This window comes from Urocampus carinirostris, chromosome 9 (assembly GCF_059441175.1).
Source record: "Urocampus carinirostris isolate Australia breed hairy pipefish chromosome 9, RoL_Ucar_1.0, whole genome shotgun sequence".
Lineage (NCBI taxonomy): Eukaryota > Metazoa > Chordata > Actinopteri > Syngnathiformes > Syngnathidae > Urocampus > Urocampus carinirostris.
In genome coordinates, this window is record NC_142357.1 from 25294815 (window position 1) to 25320060 (window position 25246).

A 25246-nucleotide genomic window follows, 5' to 3' on the forward strand; every position below is an offset into this window, starting at 1 on the left:
CCTCCGGGGGGGGGGGGGGGGGGGGGGGTGTTGATGAGGGGGGTGAGGGTCAAACAGAGTTGCTGGATACAACCGGAATGTTTGATGTTTGAAATGAGATTCTACTATCTGTAGTTAAACTGTACAATCTTTTCATGGGATACATTAGAGAAGTGAGATTTTTTTTCATGATTTGGGTCGCAGCTTGTTATTCATGTAGAATGGTTAAGTTTTACAGTATTTGTTTTTTGTTACATTGCTCCATTCTGGTTTGACTCTCTTGTTCTGAAACAGTTGTAATAGAAATATTTGTATTACTTTTGTTATACTGAACTGTGGGTGTACATGTTTCCCTGTATTTTTTATGCGGCTATTTCTGATTTTTGAAAGCACTTTAGGCGGTCGGCTTCAATGGGACTATATACGGTAATTCGAAACTAGATAGTTCCTTTCAGAGTAACACACAACTTTTGGGTGTCTGTAATCTAGGGGTATACGGAATTACCTATTACATGAAGTTACTAGTAACTGGAACTAAATACTGGTTTTCAGTAACAAGGCTAACACTGGTCAGAAGTGACTGTAAAACAGTACAATAGTAAATAATAAAACTGCTACTTTTTATCTGGGGGGGGGTCTGATTGGAAAAAAGAAAAAAAACCTAACTATATGTTTGTTTGGTAAACGAGTTAGCTAAATCCCCCTTTTTAATCTGTTACGCAGTCATGACATAATCAAAAGAAGCTCAACAACCAATCCCAGCTGACTTGCCTGCTGAGCTTTCAGTTACTTGACTGATTTTTCCACACATGGTGGAAGAAACAAGAGTATTTTGCTACTTATCTATATTTGGAAAACATGATATTAATCTGGAATCAATTTTTTAATGAAAGCGACAAAAAACGTTATTTAAAAAAGGGTTTTCTTTAAAGGTCAATGACATCCACAGCGGCAAAATTGAAAATAAACCGTGAGACAGGAAGGAAACAAACATTTGAAAATCTGGATGTGTTTAAACGAACAGGACGTCGAAAATGGGGGGCTTTATGAACGCAGGACAGAATTACAATACTCAGTTGGCCGTTAAGACGACTGAATGACTCAGATGTCAAATAACATATTTTCAATCGTTCACTGCTTAAGATGCCATTTTAACAATACTTCTAAAAAATTGTATTGAAACAGGGAGTCAAATAATGATCTTTCAAAGTAAAAATGTTCAGCTGACAGATAATTTTTCAATATTTATTTTATAATTCTATTTACTTTGCTGCTCGTTTACCAACTTTACTAAAAGTCATTCTTAAAATAAGAGAAAAAATATAAGAAATATTTAATGGAATTAATAAGAACAAAAATAGGTATTAGATAGTAAAAATTAGTTTAAAGGGACAGTATGTATTATTTGGCGCCTCTCAGTGGTTTAAAAAAACTTCATTCATAGAGAAAAAACAATATTGATTCAGAAAACAAGCTAAAATATATATACCATAATTTAATCGTGCATTTTGAAAAATACTGAGAAATTATTACACAACACGAGCCTCACCTAAAAGGAGCCGATAAGAGTGTCTGCCATCTTGTTGCGACAAACACCCCAAAACTTAAAAAAGGCTGGGGAAAAAAATGAAAAGTAAAATTTAGTGGTTTGGTCACTTTGAGTCGCTGTACTTTGTATTCTTCCTTGTGCTTTTTAGCACTTATTTCCTGCTTTGCGAAGCAATACAGCAACCTCTAGTTGTTAAAGAGTACACTGTCATGGACCGCCGTGTCACTATAGAAATTGTTAGCCAATTTGACTGTGCCCTCGTGAAAATGCAGCCATTCATTTGTAGCTAATTTGCCCAGAATATTCTGTAATAAAAACTATGAAATATCTGCTCATCTCCACAGCTTTTGTTTTGCACGACCCGACGCCTACAACACATCCCGCCTAGGAAGGTATTCTTCTTTTTGCTCTAAAGCACTCTTTTTTTGTTACATGACATGATACAGTGCCTCTGGTGGTCAAAAAATACACGCTGTCACTTTAAAGGAATAAATTAAAACAACCCCGCCCCCAAGAAGAGGGAATAGCGAAAATGACATCAATTAAAATGTTTAAAATGAGCATAATGATCCGCCAAATCAGATGATAACTATGTTTTAAGATTATTTTTCACATTATGAGCAAGCAGTAAATAAGTTAAAGGGAAAGTGTGTAACATTTGACCACTAGAAGTCACTGTATTGTGTCATGTAACTGAAAAACGAGTGCTAAAAAGCACATGGGAGAACACAATTTACTGAAATTCAAAGTGACCATTTTTTTGCCCAGCTGTTTGTGAAGAAAAGAGAAAAATAAGAAAAAGTCGAGAAAAAGAAAAAGTAAAAAAGAAGATAATTAAAAAGGAGAAAACACAGAAGGAAAAGCCTAATGTATGTAAAATTAAGGCAAATTTCTCAACTTCCAAGTAGTTAAACAAAATGCAGTTTTATAAGATGGTTGATGTATTTTCCTTATTAGAGTATTCAAAACGATACTGTCTTTTTTAATGAATGGTTGTTTTTTCCCCCTAGGCAGCGCAAAATAACACAAACTGTCCCTTTAACTATGCTAGAATTTGTCTTCACAGTGTTAGCTGGCAGTAAATGATTTCATAACAATCCCTCCTCAATATTTTTGGAAACGCACGACTGGTCAGTGCCTTAACCCGGATTTCAAGCATTCTAGCGCACGTTATAGCTTGTAACCTGAGCCTGCATGACGGTACAAAAATATAAAAACCAAAAGATTATAAATACCAAAAAAAGCTATGGCATGTTCCAATGTAATATTCAAGTAATCTTCAAGTCCCTGATACTCGAGTGGTTCACGTAAACATTATTAACACAAACAGAACCAGCAGTTCAACACAAGGCAGCAGCAGCATTTGGATATGTACACCGCATCGGTACTAGGTCCAATTCCCTTGTTCCGGTCCAGAGTCTTGAAAACCTGCTTCAGGAGATTTTTGAAGACTGGTGGGGGTGGGAACTAAAGCAGGCCAGTGCAGGATTTTTTTTTTTTAAACATTTTTACGATGTGGACGTCACCTGCGGTGCAGCAAACAAGGAATTGTTCCGACCCTAGGGGGCCGATGCAGGAATTCCCGGAGGGTCCCCCCTTCGGCCTTGGCATGTTGAGTCAATGTTGGCTGGCCCACTGCAAAATAAAATAAAAATAAATAACTTGTTTCTTGAACAAGAAATACTATCCTTGAAGGTAATTACAAATTCTTAAAAATGCAAAATGTGAGGAAATAGTACCGTATTTTTGGACTATAAGGCGCACTTGATTATAAGGCGCACCTTTAAAATATTCATCTGTGAGCTATTTATTTCATTTTTTAAGCCTATCTGTGACTATTAGGTGTATAAAATTAAAACTACATTAAAAAAAAAAATCTGAAAACTTAAAAAAAAAAAACATAGTTCAAAAATTGGAAATCGAATTTTACAGCAAAATTAACTTGATTTGTCCATAAGTGGTTAATTTATGAAGAATTTATTTGTATTGTTATGTATTACTGATTTTATTTACTGTATTTCCAGTCTACAAGGCGCATCAGATAATAAGGCGTGCTTTCTAATTTTTGGCAAAGTTGTTTTTTTAGGTGCGCCTTATAGTCCAGAAAATACGGTATATGGTTTTGGGATTGAATCTGTAGACATTTCATCTGTATGTTCCGATTAATTTCCGAGGTTACGCATTTTGAAGACAGCATCTCTTTGTCATCTTTACGCCATCGGAGCACCCCAGCAAGCCGGTCGCCATATTATTTTACATGTTAATAAGTCCAAGAAGGAACCAGTGTTTTAAGCAATGTTTTGGTAGTTTTTGTGGCTGAGGTGGATGCAGAATGGTACAACCAAGGTTGGGTAGTTATGGATGGAATACATGTTACGGCGTTACGTAATCAAGATAAAGAAAAAAAGACGGAATCAAATCACAGGTACATTTAGTTAAAATAAGGATTACGTTGCAAGAAAACAATTATTTTTTTTTAAACTATATTTCGTATACACAATGCGCCGATTGTGTCATAACTTCAAACACTGACATGGGAGAGACAGAAAGAAATTAGGTGAGCACACAAACAGGAGCTACTTTCGCTGGCTGTATCTGTAGTCAAGACATAAGCGAGCTAAACGGCTGCTTCGGGTCCCACAACCACTAGGGGGCCCCCCAGGTTTTGTTAACTTTTTTTGGTGCCAACATAGTCACTTTGTGTGTCCACTCAAAAATACTTCTACAGAAATACAACAAAAATACTGCACATTAACTACAAAACTAAATATCAAATATATTGCTTAAAACAGGGACCTCATGTTATTTTGCTTTAATTCTGAAAATTAAAAAAAAAAGGATAGAATTACTACAAAAATACTACTACAATAATACTATATTACAAAATACTACTACTGATTTACTCCAAAAATAATACAAAAAGAAAAATACAGTAATATTACAAAAATACGAAAGAAATGAGAAAAATACTACTATGGAAATACTTCAAACATTCTACAAAAATAATACTAAAATACTGCTTTGGAAATACAGTGGGACCTCGCTACTTCGCGGTTCCACGTTCGCGCGTTCAGAGCTTCGCGGGTCTGAAAAAAAAAAAAAAAAATAGAATGAAATAATAAAAAAAATATATATTTTTTTTTTAAGCATTTTTGAAGGGGCGTCACTACTTCGCAGATTTTCACTTTTCGCGGGTGGTTTTGGGCCCCATTAACCAGGTCTAAAAAATAATAATTAAATAAAATAATTTTATTTTTTTAAAGTTTTTTTTTTTAAGCATTTTTGAAGGGGCGTCGCTACTTCGCGGATTTTCACTTTTCGGGGGTAGTTTTGGTCCCCATTAACCGCAATAACCGAGGGATTACTGTACATCAATAATACTTCTATTGAAATACTAAAAATATATATAATGGAAAAAACTACTAGAGAAATATTATTACAAAAATACTACTACAAGAGGTTTACAACAAAAATACTGCAATTACACCTATAGCGATAATACAAATATTCTATGGAAATGTAAAAAAAAAAAACTACAAAAATAAAACTACAGTAACACTGTACTACAAAAAATACTACAGAAATACAAAAGATATACAACAAACATTCTTATACGGAAATACTACAAAATACAACAGAAATGGGACAAAATTACTAAAAAAAAAATCTACAGAAATACAAAAAAATACGCCTACGGAAATACTACAGAAACAGTACAAAAATAAAACTATAGTAACACTACAAAAAACTACAGAACTTCAATAAAAAGGCGACTTCAGAAATACTAGAAAAAAAAACTAAAAAAGAAAAAAACCTACAGTAATACTTCAAAACAAACGACAACTTCAGTAAGTGCTTAAAACAGGGAACTAATATACTATTTTGCTGTAATTGTTGTCTTTTTAAAACCAATTTGATGAAACTAATCTATTTAAAAAGAAGTATAACATGCCACATGGCGGCCCCCAACTCCAAATAGTTGCCCACCCCTGGAGTATAGCATGGAATGAATTCCAGAAGGTATTCAAATTAACAAGTAAGAGGGGGCCCCAAATCTAATTTTGCTTAGGGCCCCATGAAGGCTTTGGTCGGTCCTGTCTGTAATGCACAGATTGCACCTCACCACCACAATTTTACCTGTGTTGCAGGTAAAATCACTTTTCTTTTTGTCAGTTTTTTATTTCTCCTTCAACGTAGCACTCTAGTTGATTTGGCGCAAGCTACTAACGTGCATGGGCAGCAAAGTTACTTGCTAGTGATGCGTTCAGGGACATTTAGTAAATATAATGTGCATCTTCCTTTGGCTCCATGTCATATTAGGATGTGATTTTAAGGTTCCGTTGGTATTATACAACATTGTGTATGGACTTGCCCCCTTATATCTTTCAGATATATTTTTCCCCAGATGTTCCTGCTCAGAGCCTTCGCTCGAAAAATGCTGGTCTGCTAGTGCCCCATGAGCTAAGAAGAAATCCGCAGTTCAAGAGCGTTCTCCATCCTCCCCCCTCAGATTTGATCTGCAACCTTAGAGGAACTGTTTAAATCAAAGCTTAAAACACACTTCTGTTCTATAGTTCATAAACGAACTATGTTTCAAGTTGTGTATGTGTATTGCAACATCCATTGCAGCTTGGTCATCCTGGAAGGGGGATAACCTCATGTGCGGTCCGTTTTCAAGTTTCCTTCAATCTCCTCATGTTGAGGAGTTTTGCCTGGCCCTCATGAAGATTTTAGATCAGGAGATGGTGTAGTTTGGAATAGTCTGTGATCTGTGCAGCCCTTTGAGACTTATTGTGATTAAGGGCTATGCAAATAGACATGACTTGACTATTTTGCAGTTAATTGTTGCTCAAAATACATCCTGTGACCACTGTATTGTTGTGATTTGAGAATGATTAACTTAGCCTAGTAAATCTAAATAATTTCAAGAGGTTTGGCATCCCCTATTCAAACAGGTAAAAAAGTTTTTGGGAAATTTAGAAACTGAACAATTGGTGTATTTAAAAACACATTGGCTTTTTCAAGTCCTCCTAGTGTAAAATAAAACAGCATATCTTGTCTACCATGTGAAAGACACCATATTGTATTTGCTTAAAAAAAAGTATCCTACGTTGTTAGAATTTGGGGCAGCACGGCGGCGCAGTAGTTAGCGCGTGTGCAGCACAGTTCTGAGGTCATGAGATCGAACCTCCTGTATGCCGTTAGCATGTTCTCCCCGGGCTTGCGTGGGTTTTCTCCGGGCACTTCGCTTTCCTCCCACATTCCAAAAACATGCATGTCAGGTGAATTAGCCGGTCCAAATTGTCCCTCGGTGTGAATGAGCAGGTGAGTTGTCTGTCTCTGTGTGCCCTGCAACTGGCTGGCAACCGGTTCAGGGTGTCCCCTGTCCACTGCCCGAAGACAGCTGGGATGGGCTCCAGCACCCCCGCGACACTACTGAGGATAAGTGGTGCAGATAATGGATGGATGTAAAAATTTGAGCACTTTTAAGTAGGACTACAAGCAACTACCTAACCTTGGTTTCCTCCAATTCTTGTACAGGGTTACAGTGTTCATTTATGTTAAATAAAATTAAGTCATTGTATTTATATTGTTTTCGTCTTTTATTAGCATATTTGGTATTGGAGTAATCCATTACTTCAATGTGATTACATTACTTATTAGATTTTTTGCCGGGTAAGTAGTAACTAGATCGGATTACATATTTAAAGTACCGTTTTTTCCGCACTATAAGGCGCACCGGGTTATAGGGCGCACCCCCAAAAAACTCATTTTTGGTTCTATATTTTCCATACATAAGGCGCACCGGATTATAAGGCGCTACAATGGGAACGTCGACAAAACAGTCAGATAGTTCAGTCAAACTTATTACCCCCTTAACATTCCGAAAGCTTGCAAAGAAGCAAATACGTGTCGTAGACACGAGCGGATGCGACGTCTGTACGATGTCACCAAACAAACATTTCTTAGTTTCCATTTTATTTTTTGCTGGCAACTGTGTGGACAGCAACGTAAGAATTTTAATTGTGCAGGGAAACGGGGTTCTTTACTGTGCATCTGACAATAAACACTTTGAATTGAATTTTGTTTAAAAATAGACTCATCACAGAAACATCAAGATCGTTCTAAAACAAGATACCGGGGAAATATAAATCCGCATAGCTCACCTAAGTTTTCTTGCAGCCTTCACGTTCATTAATGATACGTAACCATGGTCTTCTTACAACCATGAGTGTAGTAAATCCAGAAGGGCCAAATATTTACAAATACAGAATATTAAAAAATGCTTTCTCTATGTCGTAGTGCAACCCAACCAACGTGTAATTTACATTCATCTTTTTCGGCCAATTGCAGGCTTTGTTTTGCCCCTTTAGCCTATGTGAGCCTGTAAATGATTAAAAAGGATCCGCCCCCTTTACCTCCGAATAACTTTAGCCAATAGTGGCTGATTCAAATGATGATTGACACATTGGTTAGGAAATGAAACGCCGGTATATAAATCCCAGCATACACCCCGGACGACTTCGCCTTCGGGGGAAAATCTAGTCGGCGGCTGCTTGCTTTAGTTGCAAGACTTTGCGACTTAATATTGATCCATATATAAGGCGCACTGTATTATAAGGCGCATGGTCAACTTTTGACAAAAACAAAGGCTTTTAGGTGCGCCTTATAGTGCGGAAAATACGGTAATCCTCCAGACACTGAGTACAACATAGGGCGAGCAGCCAAAAAGGGGTTAAGTAGCAAAAAAAGAACAACAGAGAGCCGCCAATGCGGGGCTAACAGAGGCTGACCAACAAAAGGTGGCTTAAGTCTCGGCAGAAGAAAATGAAGCTGGCCAACCCAAAAAACATGCAGTGAACGGTCAGGCTAGCCAAGAACTAACAATTAAAGGCGGCTACAGCTATGGCGATAGACGCAAAGCCATCCAGGAATAAACTAAGGGACACAGTAAACCCTGCGCAAACGCAAGGCTATCTTACCAAAAGACACGCAATGAGCAGCCAGGCTAACCGGTAACCAACAACAAAAAGCGGCACACAAAGCAGGCAGGGAATAAACAAACCAAGAGCAACCTGAGATTAGATTTCCAGTTTGCTGGAAAGAAGATAAAAACGGAACAAGGACGGCAAAGACGGCGACCGGATTCGGTATCCGGAGTTCGCGTCAGATTCAAATCTTTGTTGTTAAACAATCAGTTTTTCAGTATCTGAAACCATTGACACCACCGCTAAAGGTTCGTACAGGTACGCACTACCAACATCCTGCGTGGTTTATTAGCTAGATGAGACCCTTGCAACGCCCATGCATTAAGATGCCAAATGGTTTAGTCAGTTAATTCATTGATTGCTGCCACCACAGATCAGTTCTCTTTTACCATTCCGCATTGTTTATAGCTAGTTGCAGTATAGTATTTACTTTCCATCCATGGGTCTTGCGAAAAGAGGAGAGAAAAAGAGCCAGGGCTCAACTTACAACTGAAAAGAAGCAAAATATTATCGCAAAATATGAAACTGTAGGTGAAGTTGCAGAATTGGCAAGGGAATATGGGCGAAGGATGTCCACAATCTCCACTGTACAGTGGCGATAGGTATCACTGTTCTATCGAGCTGAAGAACAGGAAAAAAAGAAAATATGGAAGAGCATCTTATGATTTGAATAGGGGAAAAATAGCTGGGAACACAATCATGCAAGCCATCATAAGCGAGAAGGCCTGCGTTAACTATAGGGAATTATAAAAGGACCAGCCGGGGACGTCTTTTTCTGCCAGAAACAAAATTTAAGAGGTGGACCAACAAACCACATCGTGAGGCTAGCCAAACGGATGACATTTAATTGACTTTTTACCTTTTATTTTGTTTTGTGAACTGTTTTTGGCTAATTAAGCTTTGTACTATATACTAACTTTAGTATTTCTTTTGCCTTATTTCTTTGTATTAGTTCCAATTTGTGGATTTATTTATGAACGTTGACTGAACATTAGTGTACCTAAAGGGCAGTTGCAGTTGATTTAACGGGTTTTGGTTGCATTTGATGGCCTTAGAAGAGATTAATCCCATTTCAATTCATTTCAATGGAAAAACGTGTTTCGATTCACAATGGTTTCATTATACAGCGTTACTGCTAGAACCGATTAAATTTGTAATGTGACGTACCGCAGGCCTGGGTCAGAATTTTTAGGCCCCGATCTTACCTCTACGTCAGAGTGATAACTTCCACTGGCTCTCTTTTGTCTTTGGGTCTCTGCTTGCGTTTGAGATGTCTCTGCGAGAGGGGAAGCAGGGCGGGTCGTGGCGAAGGCGTGGCCGTGCCGACGGAGAGGGAGGACAAGTCAGCTAGCGTAGCGGCGGCGGTCGCCGCGCTCTCCCTCTCCGTCTCCTGGCGTCACCTGTCGAAACAACCGGTTGCAAAAGGGGCGTGGTGGGCCCCCAGGTAGCTGCCGGCGTAGGCCACACTCAAGCAGTGGTGCGCCTCTCCGGCGAGGGCCACCTGAACAGAGATGGGGCCCTGCAGCGGCAGAGCCCGGGCCCCCGCCGCTTGGAGGCTGGAATAGGAAGGAAAACCGCTACCGGCCCCGTTGAGGAGCCCCATCCGATGGCTGGGAAAAAAGTCTTGTGACACGCCGACTACGGGACCGAGGGCCTGTGCCTCGGCAAGCGTTTGCAGCTGAGAAAGCGTCGGCGAGTTTTGAGAGAGTGCTGCAAAGCGGTCCGGTTGAAAGAGCAGCTGCGGCGTGGTGGGTGCGGACGACGACGAAGGCGGTTGCCGTTGCACGACGGATGCCGTGGAGAGGTGAGAGGTTTGGCCCTGAGATTGCAGAGAGGAAGCCCGATGAGGGGTGGCGCATTTCGTTTTGTTGGCCTCTTTGACGTCGTTGTCGTGAGCGCTGGCGGAAGAAAAATACACATTTGTGAAGACAGGATGGACCATTGGCAGCCTGTAGCCATTTGAATAATCTCCATTATTTTATTGTAAAACTAATTACAAAAATTGTTCATATTGCGTAAAGAAATGGTAAAAAACAATAAGGGTGTTTCAAAAATCTTGGGCAAATGTTGACATTGAATATCTTCGAAACTATTAGGGATATAAAAACACATCTTGCAAATTCAGAATGTTTGGTTTTACCTGGTTATATCAGTATCAGAAATTATTTTCCCCCCATTTTATTAACACTCCACTTATTGAAACATGAATATTTTGTTTGTTTGTTTGTACATGATTCAATTGTTTGTTTGTTTGTACATGATTCAAATTGAATCTTTTCTTCCGGCGCCGTCACGAATGGCAGCCACTCCAGCAGCTCCCGTGTTATTTTCGATTGTTCTCGATTGTTCTCAGCTCAGGGATGCTGCTGGAAATGTGAATTTCCCTTCGGGGATGAACAAAGTATCTATCTATCTATCTATCTATCTAATCTCATTTTTTACACCTGGAATGGTCAATATGAGCACTATTTGTCACATGACACCAGTGTTCCCTCTAAGCTGCGCGCGTGCGCACTGCTTGCACATTCTCGGCGCACAAGAAAATCTAGCCAGCGCACAAAAGTGAGGACTCAAAATGACTTATTAAGAAGCGACTTAAGTCAAAGTTACAGTGCATGAAGGTAAAAATACACGGGTTCCCCTGACGTTGTGTCCTAAATGCGGTATTTTGAAGTCGAACCAAGTTGAGTGAAGTTAAGTAGAGTATTTCGAGAACCGGCTCCTCGGCTCGGCTCACTAAAAAGGGTCCTAAACGGCTCTTCAGGTTGTTTTTGCTTCTTTAATCCCAACATGACCAAATATTAAGTACAATTATGCAGAAAATGACCTAAAGGAAGGGGGGAATAGAACAAAAAAGAAAAAATACCAAAATGAAAAAGTAGTGAAAAGCTGAGGAAAAAAAGAAACAAAAGGAAGAGAAAAAAAGAAGGGAAAATGTAGAAAAAAGCCAGAAAAAAGAAATGGTAGAACAAAAAGAAAAAAATTAACAGCTCGGAAAAAATAAACACAATGAGATTTTTTGAAGGAACTAAAAAAAAAAGTAGAAAAAAACACAGAAAAAAGAATAAAAAGTTTGTGTTGCATTCAAATAATTTCCAATTATATCAAGTGAATCGTGTTGCCAACATTGTACTTCCACTAAAAAAATGTGATTAAGTCTTATCTTACAACCGAATAAATAAGCCCCCAAACATGTTAATATTATGCGACAAAATATATCTGGAAATAAAAATAAGTGGATATCTTGTGAAAGAATTGTAAGAACAAACGACATATGTAGGCCGTACAACCTTTGCAATAGTACATGAGTCAATTCATTCAAAAGAGAAAAATAATTTTGCATTGCCGAAAACTCAGCAAAATGTAACTTGATGTCAAGTTTTGGACATGTTTGATAATTAATTATCTTGCCACATTTGGAATTATGGTGGCTCACTGTTGTTTCAAGCGTTGCTTACCGACTTTGTGTGAACGCTCAGACCCGTGGAAAATTAGAGGGAACATTGCATGACACACATCAAAAATTGGCCGAACGCGTCCCAGAAATGCATTGTCAATGCTTGCGCAACAGCTTCTGTTATCTGTGCTTTACTGGTTTGTTTTATGTTGATGAAAGATGCCTAAGGACCATTCTTTGAAAGAGAAACAGTCAATGGTCACAGGTACCTTGAGATGCTGGAAAACTGAGTCATGGATAAATTGAGTGAGACAGTGTCTGGTGGCTCCATTTTCCAACAGGATGAGGTGCCACCACACTGGAGCCTCAGGGTAGACAGTTTCTGAACATAACACTGCCAGACAGATGGATTGAAAAGTCAAGACAGAATGATCATATCTCATGTCGTGGCCACTCAGATCTCACACTATGTGACTTATTTTTGTGGGAATTGTGAAAGCATTGGTCCATGCGCCACCTATTTCAAGAGCTGTTGTTGAATTGGAGGCACAAATAACAGAAGCTGTTGCAGCCATTGACAATGCAATGCTGAGACGCGTTGATGTGGGTAATGTGACCAATGGTGTTCACAATGAATATCTTTGAATATTCCATGTAAAAATTGAGATTACCCGCTTCCTGAATTTATCATATGTATTTTTGTATCCTTAATAGTTTCAGGAATAAACAATGGCAAAATCGACCCAAGACTTTTGGAATACCTTTTATACCGTATTCATTTGTGTACAACACGTTTTGTCTTTTTAACCTAAAAATAACTCACGGTATTGTTGCACATTATAAACAAGGTTTTACACTAATATATTCCAGTATTTGCATAATGATTAAGTCAATCGAAAAAAATCACTGACCACAATAGAAAAACATTGAATGCAACCGTCTCTCTTAACCCAAAAGACACCTAAAGTTTATTTTTAGTAACAATATCCAAATTAATTTCATCATTAAAACAGTAAGTCTAGCAACAATAAAGTTAAGGAGGCAAACCATGCCTGAAGAAAAAAGAAAACGTACCCAGAAATAGAATAAAATGTAAGAGATCTTCGAGTGGTTTTAAGTCCAAGGACAAAATGGATATAGAGTGTCGAGGCCAAGACTGCACAAGCCAAACAATATGAAGGCCTCACTGCTTCCACAAGTTGGTGTACACGTATTCTTCGATTTTTTTTATCATGTGGACATTTTGAAGCTGTTTTAAGGGGCTTTAATGAGAGCATATGGTCATTGTATATCGTCATTTGTAACTGGACTTACTTTCAGGGTAATGAGCTACTTTTGCATCAATAAATCAGGGGGTAATAGAATTACTTTTTAAGTGAAATTACTAGTAACTGTAACTAAGAACCGTTTTTCCGTGACACGGCCAAAATTGGTTACAAGTGAGTCCCCAAATAAAACAATTGCAACCAGTCAGTGTGTTTGCATTGTGACTCTTACAGCAGCATGAGTTCAATGCACTGGGTCAGGTGGTCCCATGTGTAGCCGGTCAGTAGATGCAGTGCAGTCGTCCAGCTCGGAGAAATCTGCAGGCAAATGCGTGACGCTGCCACGCATGCAGCAGCGACTTGGGATGGTCGGAAACTGAGGAATGTGTGATCTAAAAAAAAAAAAACGCAAAGGGGAAGTTTTGTCAGTTCTCGGTCGAGAACAGCCCGTTACCGACCGTCCCACCCACCTTGCAGTGAGACTTCCAGGAAGTAGTGTGTGTATTTGTCCATGAAAGCCTTGGTTTTGGAGAGGGACGAGAGGGGCCAACCGTTGTACAGATCTCCCTCTTGTACCGAGGCGTTGAGGTAGTAGTCGATGAAGTGCGCCGGTGTGGGCATGCACAGATTCCAGCCAAATGTCTCCAGCAGAAGCAGCTCCATTCTGATGAGATCCTTTTTGTTGAGGACCATGTTTAAATTACACATGAAACCCAGTGAGTTCAGTTGTTCCAGTTTGGGAACTCGGTCCTCTTTCTCTTCAAATTTACCTAAAACAAAAAAATAATTATATCACAATTACAGAGAACATTTTGCATGGGATTTAGTAGTGGTCATTTATTATTAGCATTAGATGACTATATGGCACAGTGATAAGAACTGAACGGGTAAGCTGATAAATTTATTGTTTTGTAGACCTCTTTCAAAAGCCCTCCCCTGATTCCTTTCTTTTTATTAAATCTCCTTGGTTGCAAAAGCAGATATTCCTTTAAGGGTGTGTGAATTAATAAACAGCACTTTGATTGGCTGACCGTGACACTGATGTAAACAACAATGGTGAGAAATAATAGTCAAAATAATAAACTAGCATCCTATGCAATCTGCTTTGTAGGTGTCAATATTAAAAACAGAATATACTTATTTTAAAAAAAAAAGGAAATATTATTCACTTTGCACATTTGCCCATGTCATATGATGTTGATGAATCTTAGGAGACCCAAAATAATGCACATGATTACATAGTAAATTTGCGCTTATTGTTGTTACTATTTATATTGTATTGGGCCGGGCCATGAAAACATTAAACCGGTCCGTGGTACAGAATAGGATGGGGACCACTGCTCTATAACAATACACGTGTCGTAAAATTAGATGCATAATTCTGAAGGTTGAACCAAAAGGCAGGACGAGGAAGGGGCATCATTTTTAAACTTTAAATGGAGTTTAACTTGCCTTAGTAAGATTCAAGAAACATTCAAGCAAAAAGGATTTAGATAACATGCATTGTACAAGTCAATGCATATATGTTGCATTAAAAGAGAGCTTGAGCGTTATGAAATTAAATATATCTAGTTCAAACCTTTCAGAAAAGCGGGACAGATTTGGTAAGCTAAAAATGTGTGAGGGAAGACCATTTATTTATTCATTGAACAGTGTAATAAATTCACCCATCGTTAAAACAGCTTCCAGTTGCTTCACCTTTTCACAGAGTTCCTTTCCAGTTAGCTTTTTGGTTTGTCTGGCAGTACCTTTTGATATCACATTATTTGAAAACAGAGACAGTCTCTTGGCAAATCAGACAGATGCCATTTTTTGGGATTTCGGTGAAAGAAACACTCCATTTTCCACTTGTCCTGGAAGCGGAGGCCCCCAAAGTCAACATTCATTTTTGTTATTTACAGTAGTTATGTCGGAAATGGGGTGGCAGTAGAGCTACTGCCATCATCTGTACAAATTTTATTCTGTGGTCAACATTACTGGCGGGCCACATATTATTATTTCATAAAAGAGGCAGCGAGCCAGTAAAAATTCGATCACAAGCATTAACTGGCCCCTGGGACGGACTTTGGAAATGCATGATCTCGCCTGAAGAACAACCGCCAGTAGTTAAAACCGTTTGATTTCAAGCTTTTGGGAATCGTTAAGTACCTCTGGTACAGACTGTGCAGTTGAACACTGACTATACTTGACATTATATACCTAGTATTTGTTTTGTTTTATCAATTATCATCCGATTAGTCAACTAATCGTTTTAATAGTCGTTGACTAGTCGACTATTAAAATAGTCGTTAGTTGCAGGCCATATGACAATCGACAAAGTTCCAACATGCTTTAGCATGATCAGCCAGCTATCACAAACCAAGCGTCCTCTTGGCATGAGACGATCGGTTACCAAGCACTGAACATCTGGCTTCAAAGCAAAGCCTTTAAGCCAGCAGCCAGCAATCGAGGAAGCGATAATTCCCGCTAAGGATAACACAAGCCTGACGCTGTCAATGAACAACATCCTCGGCCACTCCACATTATCGTGGAAATTACAGCAGTGGATCACTGAGCGCACCCGTTCCAACTATAGACACCCCTCACCCCCTCTTCTTATTTCCATAGCAACTGTCGAAAGCCTCTGGGTCTGCGTTACCAATGAGGCAGGGACGATTCACCCTTCAATAGTAAGGTCAAACAGCCAGGCTTCATTATAAGACACCGGTTCTAAGGCTGCAACGATTTGTCGTCAGTGTGAACAAAAATCGATAATATAAATAGTTGACAATAAAGTCCATAGTCGACAATTGTTGCTAAAAGAATATAATCACTGCTGAACGTCGCTCATGCGCAAAAGTGTCTATGTTTCGAGGAGTAACAAACATGCAGAAAGGGCGCCGCCAAGATTAGGTAGGTGTAACAAAACTTCTGAAGTTTGGGGGTATTTTAGCCTGGATAGGGTGAATAAAAACACTACTTGCAAAGCAGACCTTTCATACCATAGCAGTAGTAGACAGTAATATGGTGGTTATCCTTTGACCTTTAGATTGACACCTTTCTCGGCCAATAGAAGGCTTCTTTTGATGTCCACAGCCCGCATTAGCCTATACGGGTTGTTTTGATAGAAAGAAGATCGCCTCCAGTAGGTCCAAATATCTTCAGCCAGTAGTAATCGATTCGAATGATGATGGACACATTGGTCAGCCAATGAAATTTGCCACATAAATTTACACAATTTTTCGATATATATATATTCGAATCAGAGGCTAGATTTAACTTGCACAAAGCCATTTTAGATTCATTTTACACACTATTATTTCACATAATCTGCACAATCATTGATTTGACTAATTGAAAGAGAAGTCAAACATTTACAACTCTGACAAAATGGCAAAAGTAAAATACAAATTTGCAGAGGTTTTGGTGCTGTAAATTGGTCGTCTCAAAATGGCCACTTTTGGAAATGCCTCAACCGACTTAAGAAAATGTGTGAAATACAATGTTTAGTTTTTCAGTTCATAATCAAATTTGACAAGGTACCAGGTAAGGCTTAAAACTATTGTCTTGCCTGAATTCCAAATAAGAAGCCCATGCTACACTCATCTGCTGGCGTTTAATTGCAAAAAAAAAATCCAGGCGAGAATCAAAAACCTATTTCCGTGTGTTCTAACTTTGATTACTCAATGTTAGTAGCAATTGAAGTGATAATTTCAATTTGGGACAAAACTCCAGTTTCTCACTACAGCACTCAATTTACTTCGGCTATGTCTTGGATTGGGATATAGGGCACATATTACAGGAAAGTTAAGGGGTTAAATGGACAGTGTGTTATATTTAGTGCCTCCTAGTGCTACAAAAAAACTTTCATTTAATAAAATAAACATTGATTAGAATAATGGGCAAAAATACATCAACCATCGTTCCAACGTTAATTTCAAAAAAATTCATAGGTCGAGAAATGTGTATTTCTTTTACATAGCGGCATCCATATCTAGTATTCACTGACATGTTTGTCTGGCATCTTGCGACTACGCTGTGCTCATTTTGCACTGGTTTTCATTTGCATTAGACAATCCAGTACCATCTAACGGTAAATATAACACAATGTACCTTAAAGGAAAAATGAATAACTATCCGATTCAAAGAATCGTTTCAATAGTTGGTGAGTAGTCCATTATTAAAATAGTCATTAGTTTCAGCCCCTACTAGTTCTAATTTCAAATACTGTATACAAAACAGGTCTCGTTTACCATCAAGCAAGGGAGTCTGCTCCCTCCCAGCAAGTGTGAATTTTGGCACTGACCTACTGTTAAGTGTACGTGTGCAAGCATGAGCAAAACTGCAGCCCAAGTGGTTGTTGGGGTAATTAGCGGCTAGCTAGTAATGGCCGCCCAAACAGGAAGCGCAGCGAGACGAGGCCGTTTACACTCTGCAGCGCTCTTTGCACCATGCGCATTCTGTCACCCTCATATCCCCCTTTTTTAAGCAAGGAGCTGTCTGTCTACTGCCAGACTGCTGTCTACACAGATAGTGCCATAAAAAAGGACATTGATACCCCACCACAAATCTCCGGAACCACCTTCTCTTTGATCTTAGGGGACACGGCAAGTCAGTCTTTTTGTGTTCTTTGACTTTCCGGCTCCTGAGATAAATTGGCTGCCAATTAAAAAATATGCATGAGCTTAAAAGGGAAAAAAGGTATTGGGCAAATTTGAAAAGTCGAAGGACAAAACGCACTCAGCTTTTATGTATTTGTACCTTTCAAAATATGTAGTTTAAAGGGACAGTGTGCATTTTTGTAATGGTTCCTAGTGGGTTTTTTTTTAAACTATAAAACTTTTGCCACTCGTAATTATCAAGCCTCTGGGAATAATTTCAGTCTGAAAATCACTATTAGACAGAAAAAGCAATGTTGGGAATAACACTGTTACGTAACCGCATTATTCCTTCAGTAACGGGGTAATCCAACTAACTATTTTCCCCCGCAGTTACCGTTACTGACGGTCAAAAGCGGTGCGTTACTTTGGCTGCAGAGCCTCAACGGCGGCGTGCGCCCGCAAACTTGATACAATTTTCAGCAACAGGGTTATCGCCTTTCCTCCAAGTTGTTTACGTCACTTTTCGGATCATTTCACCGTTCAAAAAAGAAAATACCATTTAATTAGAGAGCAATTACAAATATAGTATTTGCTAATGCACCAAAAGACGAATGAGTCGAAAAAAAATGTGAGCCCCATATTTGACAGCACCAGTGCCGCAGCATCTGATTCGTGTCATTTGCACATAAAACATCTATACGTGAAAGCTCTCGGTAGAGAACGTGGAGAGCCGGCTCCCCACCAATCAACTGGTTCCCTCCCAGATGCCTTGTTTCCTCTTATGATTGAGTATAAGCATTTTTAGGGGGATTCGGTGTTGTTGATTTTAAATTTGTTGCGCATAAAAAAGGTTAAAATTGTTTTATATTTCATCTTTTATTGTAGAATCATAATTTAACATAAATAATTAATATTCTTATATAAAAATGTCGTGTGTGTGAAGCGTATTCTTATTTTCCTCTTTTATCTCCTTTTACCTTTTATTTGTATTTATCTTTTAATTGTATTTTCTTTTTCTTTTTTACATTTATTAAACTCACTTTATGTTGTTTACTGCTGATTGTTATGTTATCATATTGTTTACTGTTTACATTTGCTGCACTTCAAGTGTAGGATAAGTGTGTTGCTGGTGAGGTGCAATAAATATTAAGAGATTCGATAACTTATTCAACTGACTAATACTGCTCAGAAAATTTCAAATTTTGTGACATTCAACTTATTTTTGAAGTTACGGAAATAGTTACTTTCCCTGGTAGTTACTTTTACTGTAGAGTAATTCAGTTATTAACTCAGTTACTTTTTGGAAGAAGTAACTAATTTGTTTTTACAGTAATGTACCCAACACTGGGCAGGAGTGGCTGTGATCAGATCATTGTCCACACATTGACAAAGCCCCCACTTCCTTGAGTTGCTTCCTATATATCCAGCTGATTGGAGAGTGTAGGCAGCCCGTATAGCGAGTAGGCGCAGCGAAGCAGTGTGGTAAAAAAAGCGAACATATAGATACAGAAAGTTAACCCTTTAAAAAAAACTTTGTTTTAAAAAAAGGTGACGAAGTGTCTTTGTCATTGTCGGAGCAGAAGGGATGACATTTCGTGCACATCCGCGAAAGCCATGGTCACCAAAATCATGTGATTACGACACCGGAAACCCAGGGCGCTGAAAAGTTCTTGCAAAGTTCGGGCATCGTTCATGCATGTTCAGTGTTCTTGCAATAAAATTGAATTTGGGTAATATGAGGTTTTTTACTGTAAACATGTTTACTGTAAACTAATCCAACCTGCTATTGCCAATAATCCTGTTTTCAAAGGGTTAGGTATAAAAAACAAGATTCCTTCTTGCAACAATAGACTAAAATCTGCTCAAAGGAGAAATTGCATGGATGACCACAACTACTTAAATTAAATATGGGTAACTTGAGTTTTTTTTTTAAATTCAACATGTTAACATAACTACAGAAATTGCCAATAATTCAGTTTTTAAAGGGTTAGCGTATAAAAGTAGATGTATTTAGCTTTTCAACTTCATTATTTATACTACAAGTAATACACATTATAAAACAGTATCTAAAGTAAGACAAAGACCAGCCTTGTTTGGCTGGTGCATTCCTATCCAGTTAGTTGAGCCTACCTGGAATGCGAGCGACAAGATGATGCTATCAGCAGTCAACAGCTCGACCTATTTTCGAAACGTCCGCCTACTTCAACGGAACAACACCTCTCCTCTGTCATTCTCACAACGTCCACAGGTGACGAACAGGTGGGGTTAAAGGTTAGGGGTTAGAAAAGATGCGGGGTCTCTTCCCAGGTGTGCAGTTTGGGGGTGGGTGGATTAAAAACAAAAAGCTTTCTTTCTGAAAAGGAGATTGGGGATATTCTGAACAAGCTGTCGGAAATTAAACACCAGCTCGGTAGCCTAGATGGTAGGGCGACCGCACCGAGACTGGGAGGTCGCTGGTTCAAGCCTCGGCTGATTCATACCTAAGACTTACAACATTTGTACTCATTGCCTCCCTCGGCATTAAGGGTTCAATTGGGGGGGGTGTGGTCACCTAATGACTGCCAACACAGCAGTTGGGTCTAAAATGGCGGCGCCCTGTTTGGCTGCGGCTGCATCGGCTCGCTACAGTTTAACTGTACGGGTCAGGTGTATCAACATTTCATTCTGTGTGCATGGTTACAAAGAATGACAATAAAAGTAAATTCTATTCTATATTCTTAATATGTAGCTTGATCAATCTAATTAGATCAGGTGACAGTTTGGCACTACGGCTGGATCCAGACTTTCTGTTCTTAGGAGGGCCGGATCAGATGACAAGGGATCTTTTCTAAACAGATTACATTTACATACTTGCCAACACTACCGCTTTAAGCATTAGACTACCGCTTTTCGTCCCTTAAAAATGCTGACCGCTTTTTTTAACCACTTTCTTAAATTTTTACCGCAAAAAAGAAATCCTGACTAGGGACTAGTATTTTAATCTTTGGCTGGTTGATTTGAAGCAAGACTAAAAGTCTTTGTGCGTCAGATAATCGCATGAGATTTGTTTTGGTAAAAGTTGGCCGCTTTCTGTTTTATACAAGCCCATTTTGTTGTTATTATAATTTTTTTATATTCTGGTAACGGATTGTGTTTTGCGCTAAAAAATGACGTGAGCAATAAAATCAACTGCTTTTTATCAAAAGGTCGGCATTTATGCATTTATTCGAAAAACAACAGGGGGGAAGTTGTTCAAGTTTGGCATTTATTGTGTTAACTGCTTTATTTTAATAATTGAGTGAATGCAGTTTACACCTGAACAAACTCACCATGCTCTACAAACAATGCCTTCTTGTGGCCAAAGAGAGAATTTAAAAAAAAAAAAAACTTTTCATAGAAATAACCTAGAGTCTTGCTACTTTTTGGGACATACAGACGCTCCCCTACTACGAATATTCGACTTACGATAAACGGTACATGCGAACATTTTTTTAGGGATGTCGGAAAATATCCTGGAATTGCTGTGAGTTAGATTTTGTATTGTGACCACTTTTTTTTCGAGTAAAGGACAGTACTGTAGTGCTTCTCTGCTCTACAAACAATACCTTCTAGTGGCCAAAGAGAGAATTGAAAAAAAATCACAACTTTTCATAAAAATAACCTAGAGGCTCGCTACTTTTGGGGACATACAGACGCTCCCCTACTTACGACTATTCGACTTAAAATAAACGGTAGATGCGAACATTTTTTTCGGGATGTCGGAAAATATCTGAGAATTGCTGCGAGTTAGATTTTGTATTGTGACCACCTTTTTCAGAGTAAAGGACAGTACTGTAGTGCTTCTTTCCGCCGCTATCGGCATGTGATGGCGCACAGAGAAGCCACCGAGCATCCACCCCAAAGAAGAAATCTGGCTTCTATTTCCTAGTTCGTGTGTAAACATACAGTGCTACGTATACTAAATCTCCAGCGCGCTCAGAACTTTGACGTTTTTATTGTTTAATATCTCGTGCATCCAAACAATATGGTTGGTGTAAGGTGTAATGAAGAGGCGAACCGAAAGTGGAATAAGAAAGCTTTGATGCGGTTGAGAAAATGGCTGGATCGCTTTTTTGAGGCCACCCTGTAACGGAGGAGGAGCTCTTGAAGCTTATCTTTCCAAAAGTAAGTTACACTTAACTTTATTTATTTTTATAGAGGATATTATTTTATGAAATGTTTATTTTTTAGCACAAAACAATACAGGTTACTTATACAAGCCTTAAACATACTTATATAAACCTTAAACATAAAAAAATAGCACTGAAGCAACTTACGGACAAATTCAACTTACGAACGCTTGAACATAAGTAGGGCAACGTCTGTACAGTGGTACCTCTACTTAAAATGTCTCCACATATAAAAGTACCTGAACGGGAAAATATTGCCTCTAGTTACAGGAGGATAGAGCCATTATTGTATCAGCCCAAATTAAAGACGTTTTGGTAAAATTTCAAGAAGGTTCAGTTTGTGGAAAGGAATCACCCAGAAAAAGTGTTGACCGGTCGGGCTATTGCTCATCATATTTTTCGACTGCCTCGTGCATTTCTGAGGGAATGTTAAAAGCCAACAAAGCAGACATCATTGGATCCGTTTTTCAAGAAAGGCGAGGCAAAACACTGCTGAGGACCAGTAAACAAAGAGGAAGGTTGAAAGGTAAATTATTATTTTAATTTTTTTCCTTAATTTGTTTTTTCACATTACGTGTGATTCTTTTTATGTTTATTGTGTGGTAATCTAATTTTAACATGTATATGTTCTGATGCTCTTTTATGATATATTGAAAAACAGCTCATGCTTTTGTGAGGATTGGAACGGATTAGCACACTTACATTCAAAAGGCATCTCTACTTACAAATGTTTTAGGTTACAAAGCCAATCCCAGAACGAATAAAATGTGTATTTAAAGGTACCACTGTACTAAGAAATGTATGGAACACCGTAACATAGCATAATTAGATGACCCAACATGTTTGGTTCATGGCACTGTAATCGGATCCATGAATATCACATTCAAATGTGTTTTCTTGATAAATGTTCATTCGGTGCTCAGCTCCCTTTTTCCTCTTTGTGTTAACGTCTGTGGAGGAATTTCCGTTGCCCTCCTATGATCCCTTGTATTTACCGCCTCATCTTTCATCGGGAGGGTGAAATTACTCACAGCTCAATCATAGAATCTCCAATAGTCACCCCTGGCAGTGGCAGCTCTCACAATGCAGGTCCAGGTCGACCCCTGACCCCTGATGCTAATCGCCAGTGAAGTAGCCACGAGAAAAGCTAAGAAACGCCCCATGTAAATGTGTGTGTGTGTGTCTGGTGGCTCAGAATCTGCCACAAAGCATGAAAACTCTTATCCGAAGTACCGAATCAGTTTTTTACTTAATTTATCCACTGCCAGTCAACTTTGGAGGCTTGACGTCTATTTCCATCAATGACACCCGATATCCTTCAAGGTAATCCCTAATACTTAAACATGCAAAATGTGAAGTAATAGTACATGGCTTTTGCATCATCTCAATAAATATTTTATTGGTATATACCATTTACTTGCATTGTAAAGGCAGCATGTCTTGTCTCGTCATTCTGAGCAGTAACGTAACCAGAGGAACACCAGCACCCAAGCAAGCCAGTCGCCACATTGATTTACATGTTACACAAAAGCTGTTTCAAGCGCAGTTTTGGTAGTTTTTTGTGGAGGATTCCTTGACGTTATGTCACAGGTGAATGCATTAACAGTACGGCTCACGGTGTTAGTCTTTTTTGCTGTCCGAAAGACAAAAATGTTGCAGAAAATTTGACAAGATTTGTGAGGAACACATGAGTGTGGAAAGGCCTTTCAAAGTAGTCGTTGTTGTGCTCCGTGCCTTTAGAGGAGGACTGCTTAGAAGGGTAAACAATACATCTAGACATGGTTGATGGAATACATGCAGTAAAGCATCTATATTTTACAACCGTGAATATATTCACTCCACCAGTCTTTAGTATGGCTCGTTCCCAACTGTGTGTTCCTGACTGATTAGCCATCTGCGCTTCATAATGAAAATATGCTATATTATCTCCATGCAAAGGGATAGAAACGGGTAATTAGATCAAACACTATCATTAAAGAACAGTCTTGAACACATCCTACTCATCAGTGATCAGGAAACGATGCTTCTCTCCTCGTTGCGAATGTCAAGATCACCCTCGTCCTCGTCACTCGCCTCAACCGATGGTTTGAATTGAGAAGGCTTTATATTTGATTATCTGGCACTTACAGTTATTTTGTTTAGATATATCTGTCAAGGACCTTTTTTTGGGTCATAATCGGCCATAAAATACTTTTCGCTACAATCACTGTGTTTTGGAGCTCGCCTCACATGTAGTGTTAATGGGGTTCGTTGTGTTGAAAATGTCTGACTTCAATGAAGTCACAGGCCAGATGGGTCAACTTTGAGACCAAGTTTCTCGGATACCCCGCCATATGGTATATTTTGCAAAACATTTGCCTAATTGTGGGAAGGAACACAACACGTTAAGTGTCTAATTGAAAACAAAAAAATTGTCTGGGTTAGGGTCAGCAAAAATAAAAGATAACATTTAAAACGATACCCAGAAGTCTTACTAACATCTTTGTGGGTCCTATTGTACGAAAGAATACAGAACTGCGGTGGTGGGTTCCTTTGATATACATTTTAGGAGACCCCACTGCGTGGTTCACCTCTAACATCTCCCGCTTTTCGGCCCCCTCCCTGCTCAACATCAGCCGCAGTCTTGCCTTTGAAGTAGCGCTCTGCTCATTTTCCCAAGCACCCCAAAAAAGGTGGGCTGCTTTTCACTGGCTGCCCAGTCCCAAAACAAAACGAAGTGTCCGAAACGAAGTGAGGGTATTAAAGTAAAAACAGACCCGGGTAGAATAGCAAGTAGAGCTAAAACGATTAGTCGATGTTGTCGCCCAAAATCGATGAAAAAATTGTCAACAATTAATTTCTTTGTTGACTTGTCACCAGACACCGTTTTCCACCAGAGTGAGGCATCTTAAATTATTATAAACTCTCCTGAGTCTTTTATGCGCAATAGTGTCCATCTCGAGTCATAACATACAGAAATGCCATAACATACAGAAATGCCGTAACATACAGAAATGCCGGAGCCAATACCAAGTGCGTGTACCAAAACTTATGAGGTTTGGGAACATTTTAGCCTGGAGGGGGTGAATAAAAAGTTTGCAAAGCAGACATTGGGTTTCATGGCATTGCCTTGGTGATGCATGAACATTTAGAGAGCACTTTGGACAGTTGAACGAAACAGAGTCTGACTCCTCTCTTAAGATTTAAGTTACAATCAAGCAATAGGGTTTTGATGGCATGCACTGCACATTTTATACATGTATATTTCGCTAAAAAGGAGAGCTTGTGCGTTATGCCAGACCGTCCGTGTCTGACAAACATAATTAAGTCAAGTCACATTTATTTATATAGCCCTTAATC

General features: G+C 38.9%; 1 protein-coding gene across 3 annotated transcripts in view; it reads right to left on the minus strand.

The window, feature by feature from the left end:
• Positions 1-43: 43 nt before the first annotated feature.
• Positions 44-25246, minus strand: part of ccnjl (cyclin J-like) — a 47810-nt gene continuing 22607 nt past the window's right edge. For all 3 annotated transcript variants that reach the window (XM_088343335.1, XM_088343336.1, XM_088343337.1), the window contains 4 exons: positions 13650-13949; positions 13412-13571; positions 9723-10415; positions 44-3163 (listed from right to left, as the gene is read on the minus strand). In XM_088343335.1, coding sequence (XP_088199461.1) covers positions 9914-10415; positions 13412-13571; positions 13650-13949 — 962 coding nt within the window. In that variant the 3' untranslated portion in view covers positions 44-3163; positions 9723-9913. The remainder of the gene's footprint in view (positions 3164-9722; positions 10416-13411; positions 13572-13649; positions 13950-25246) is intronic.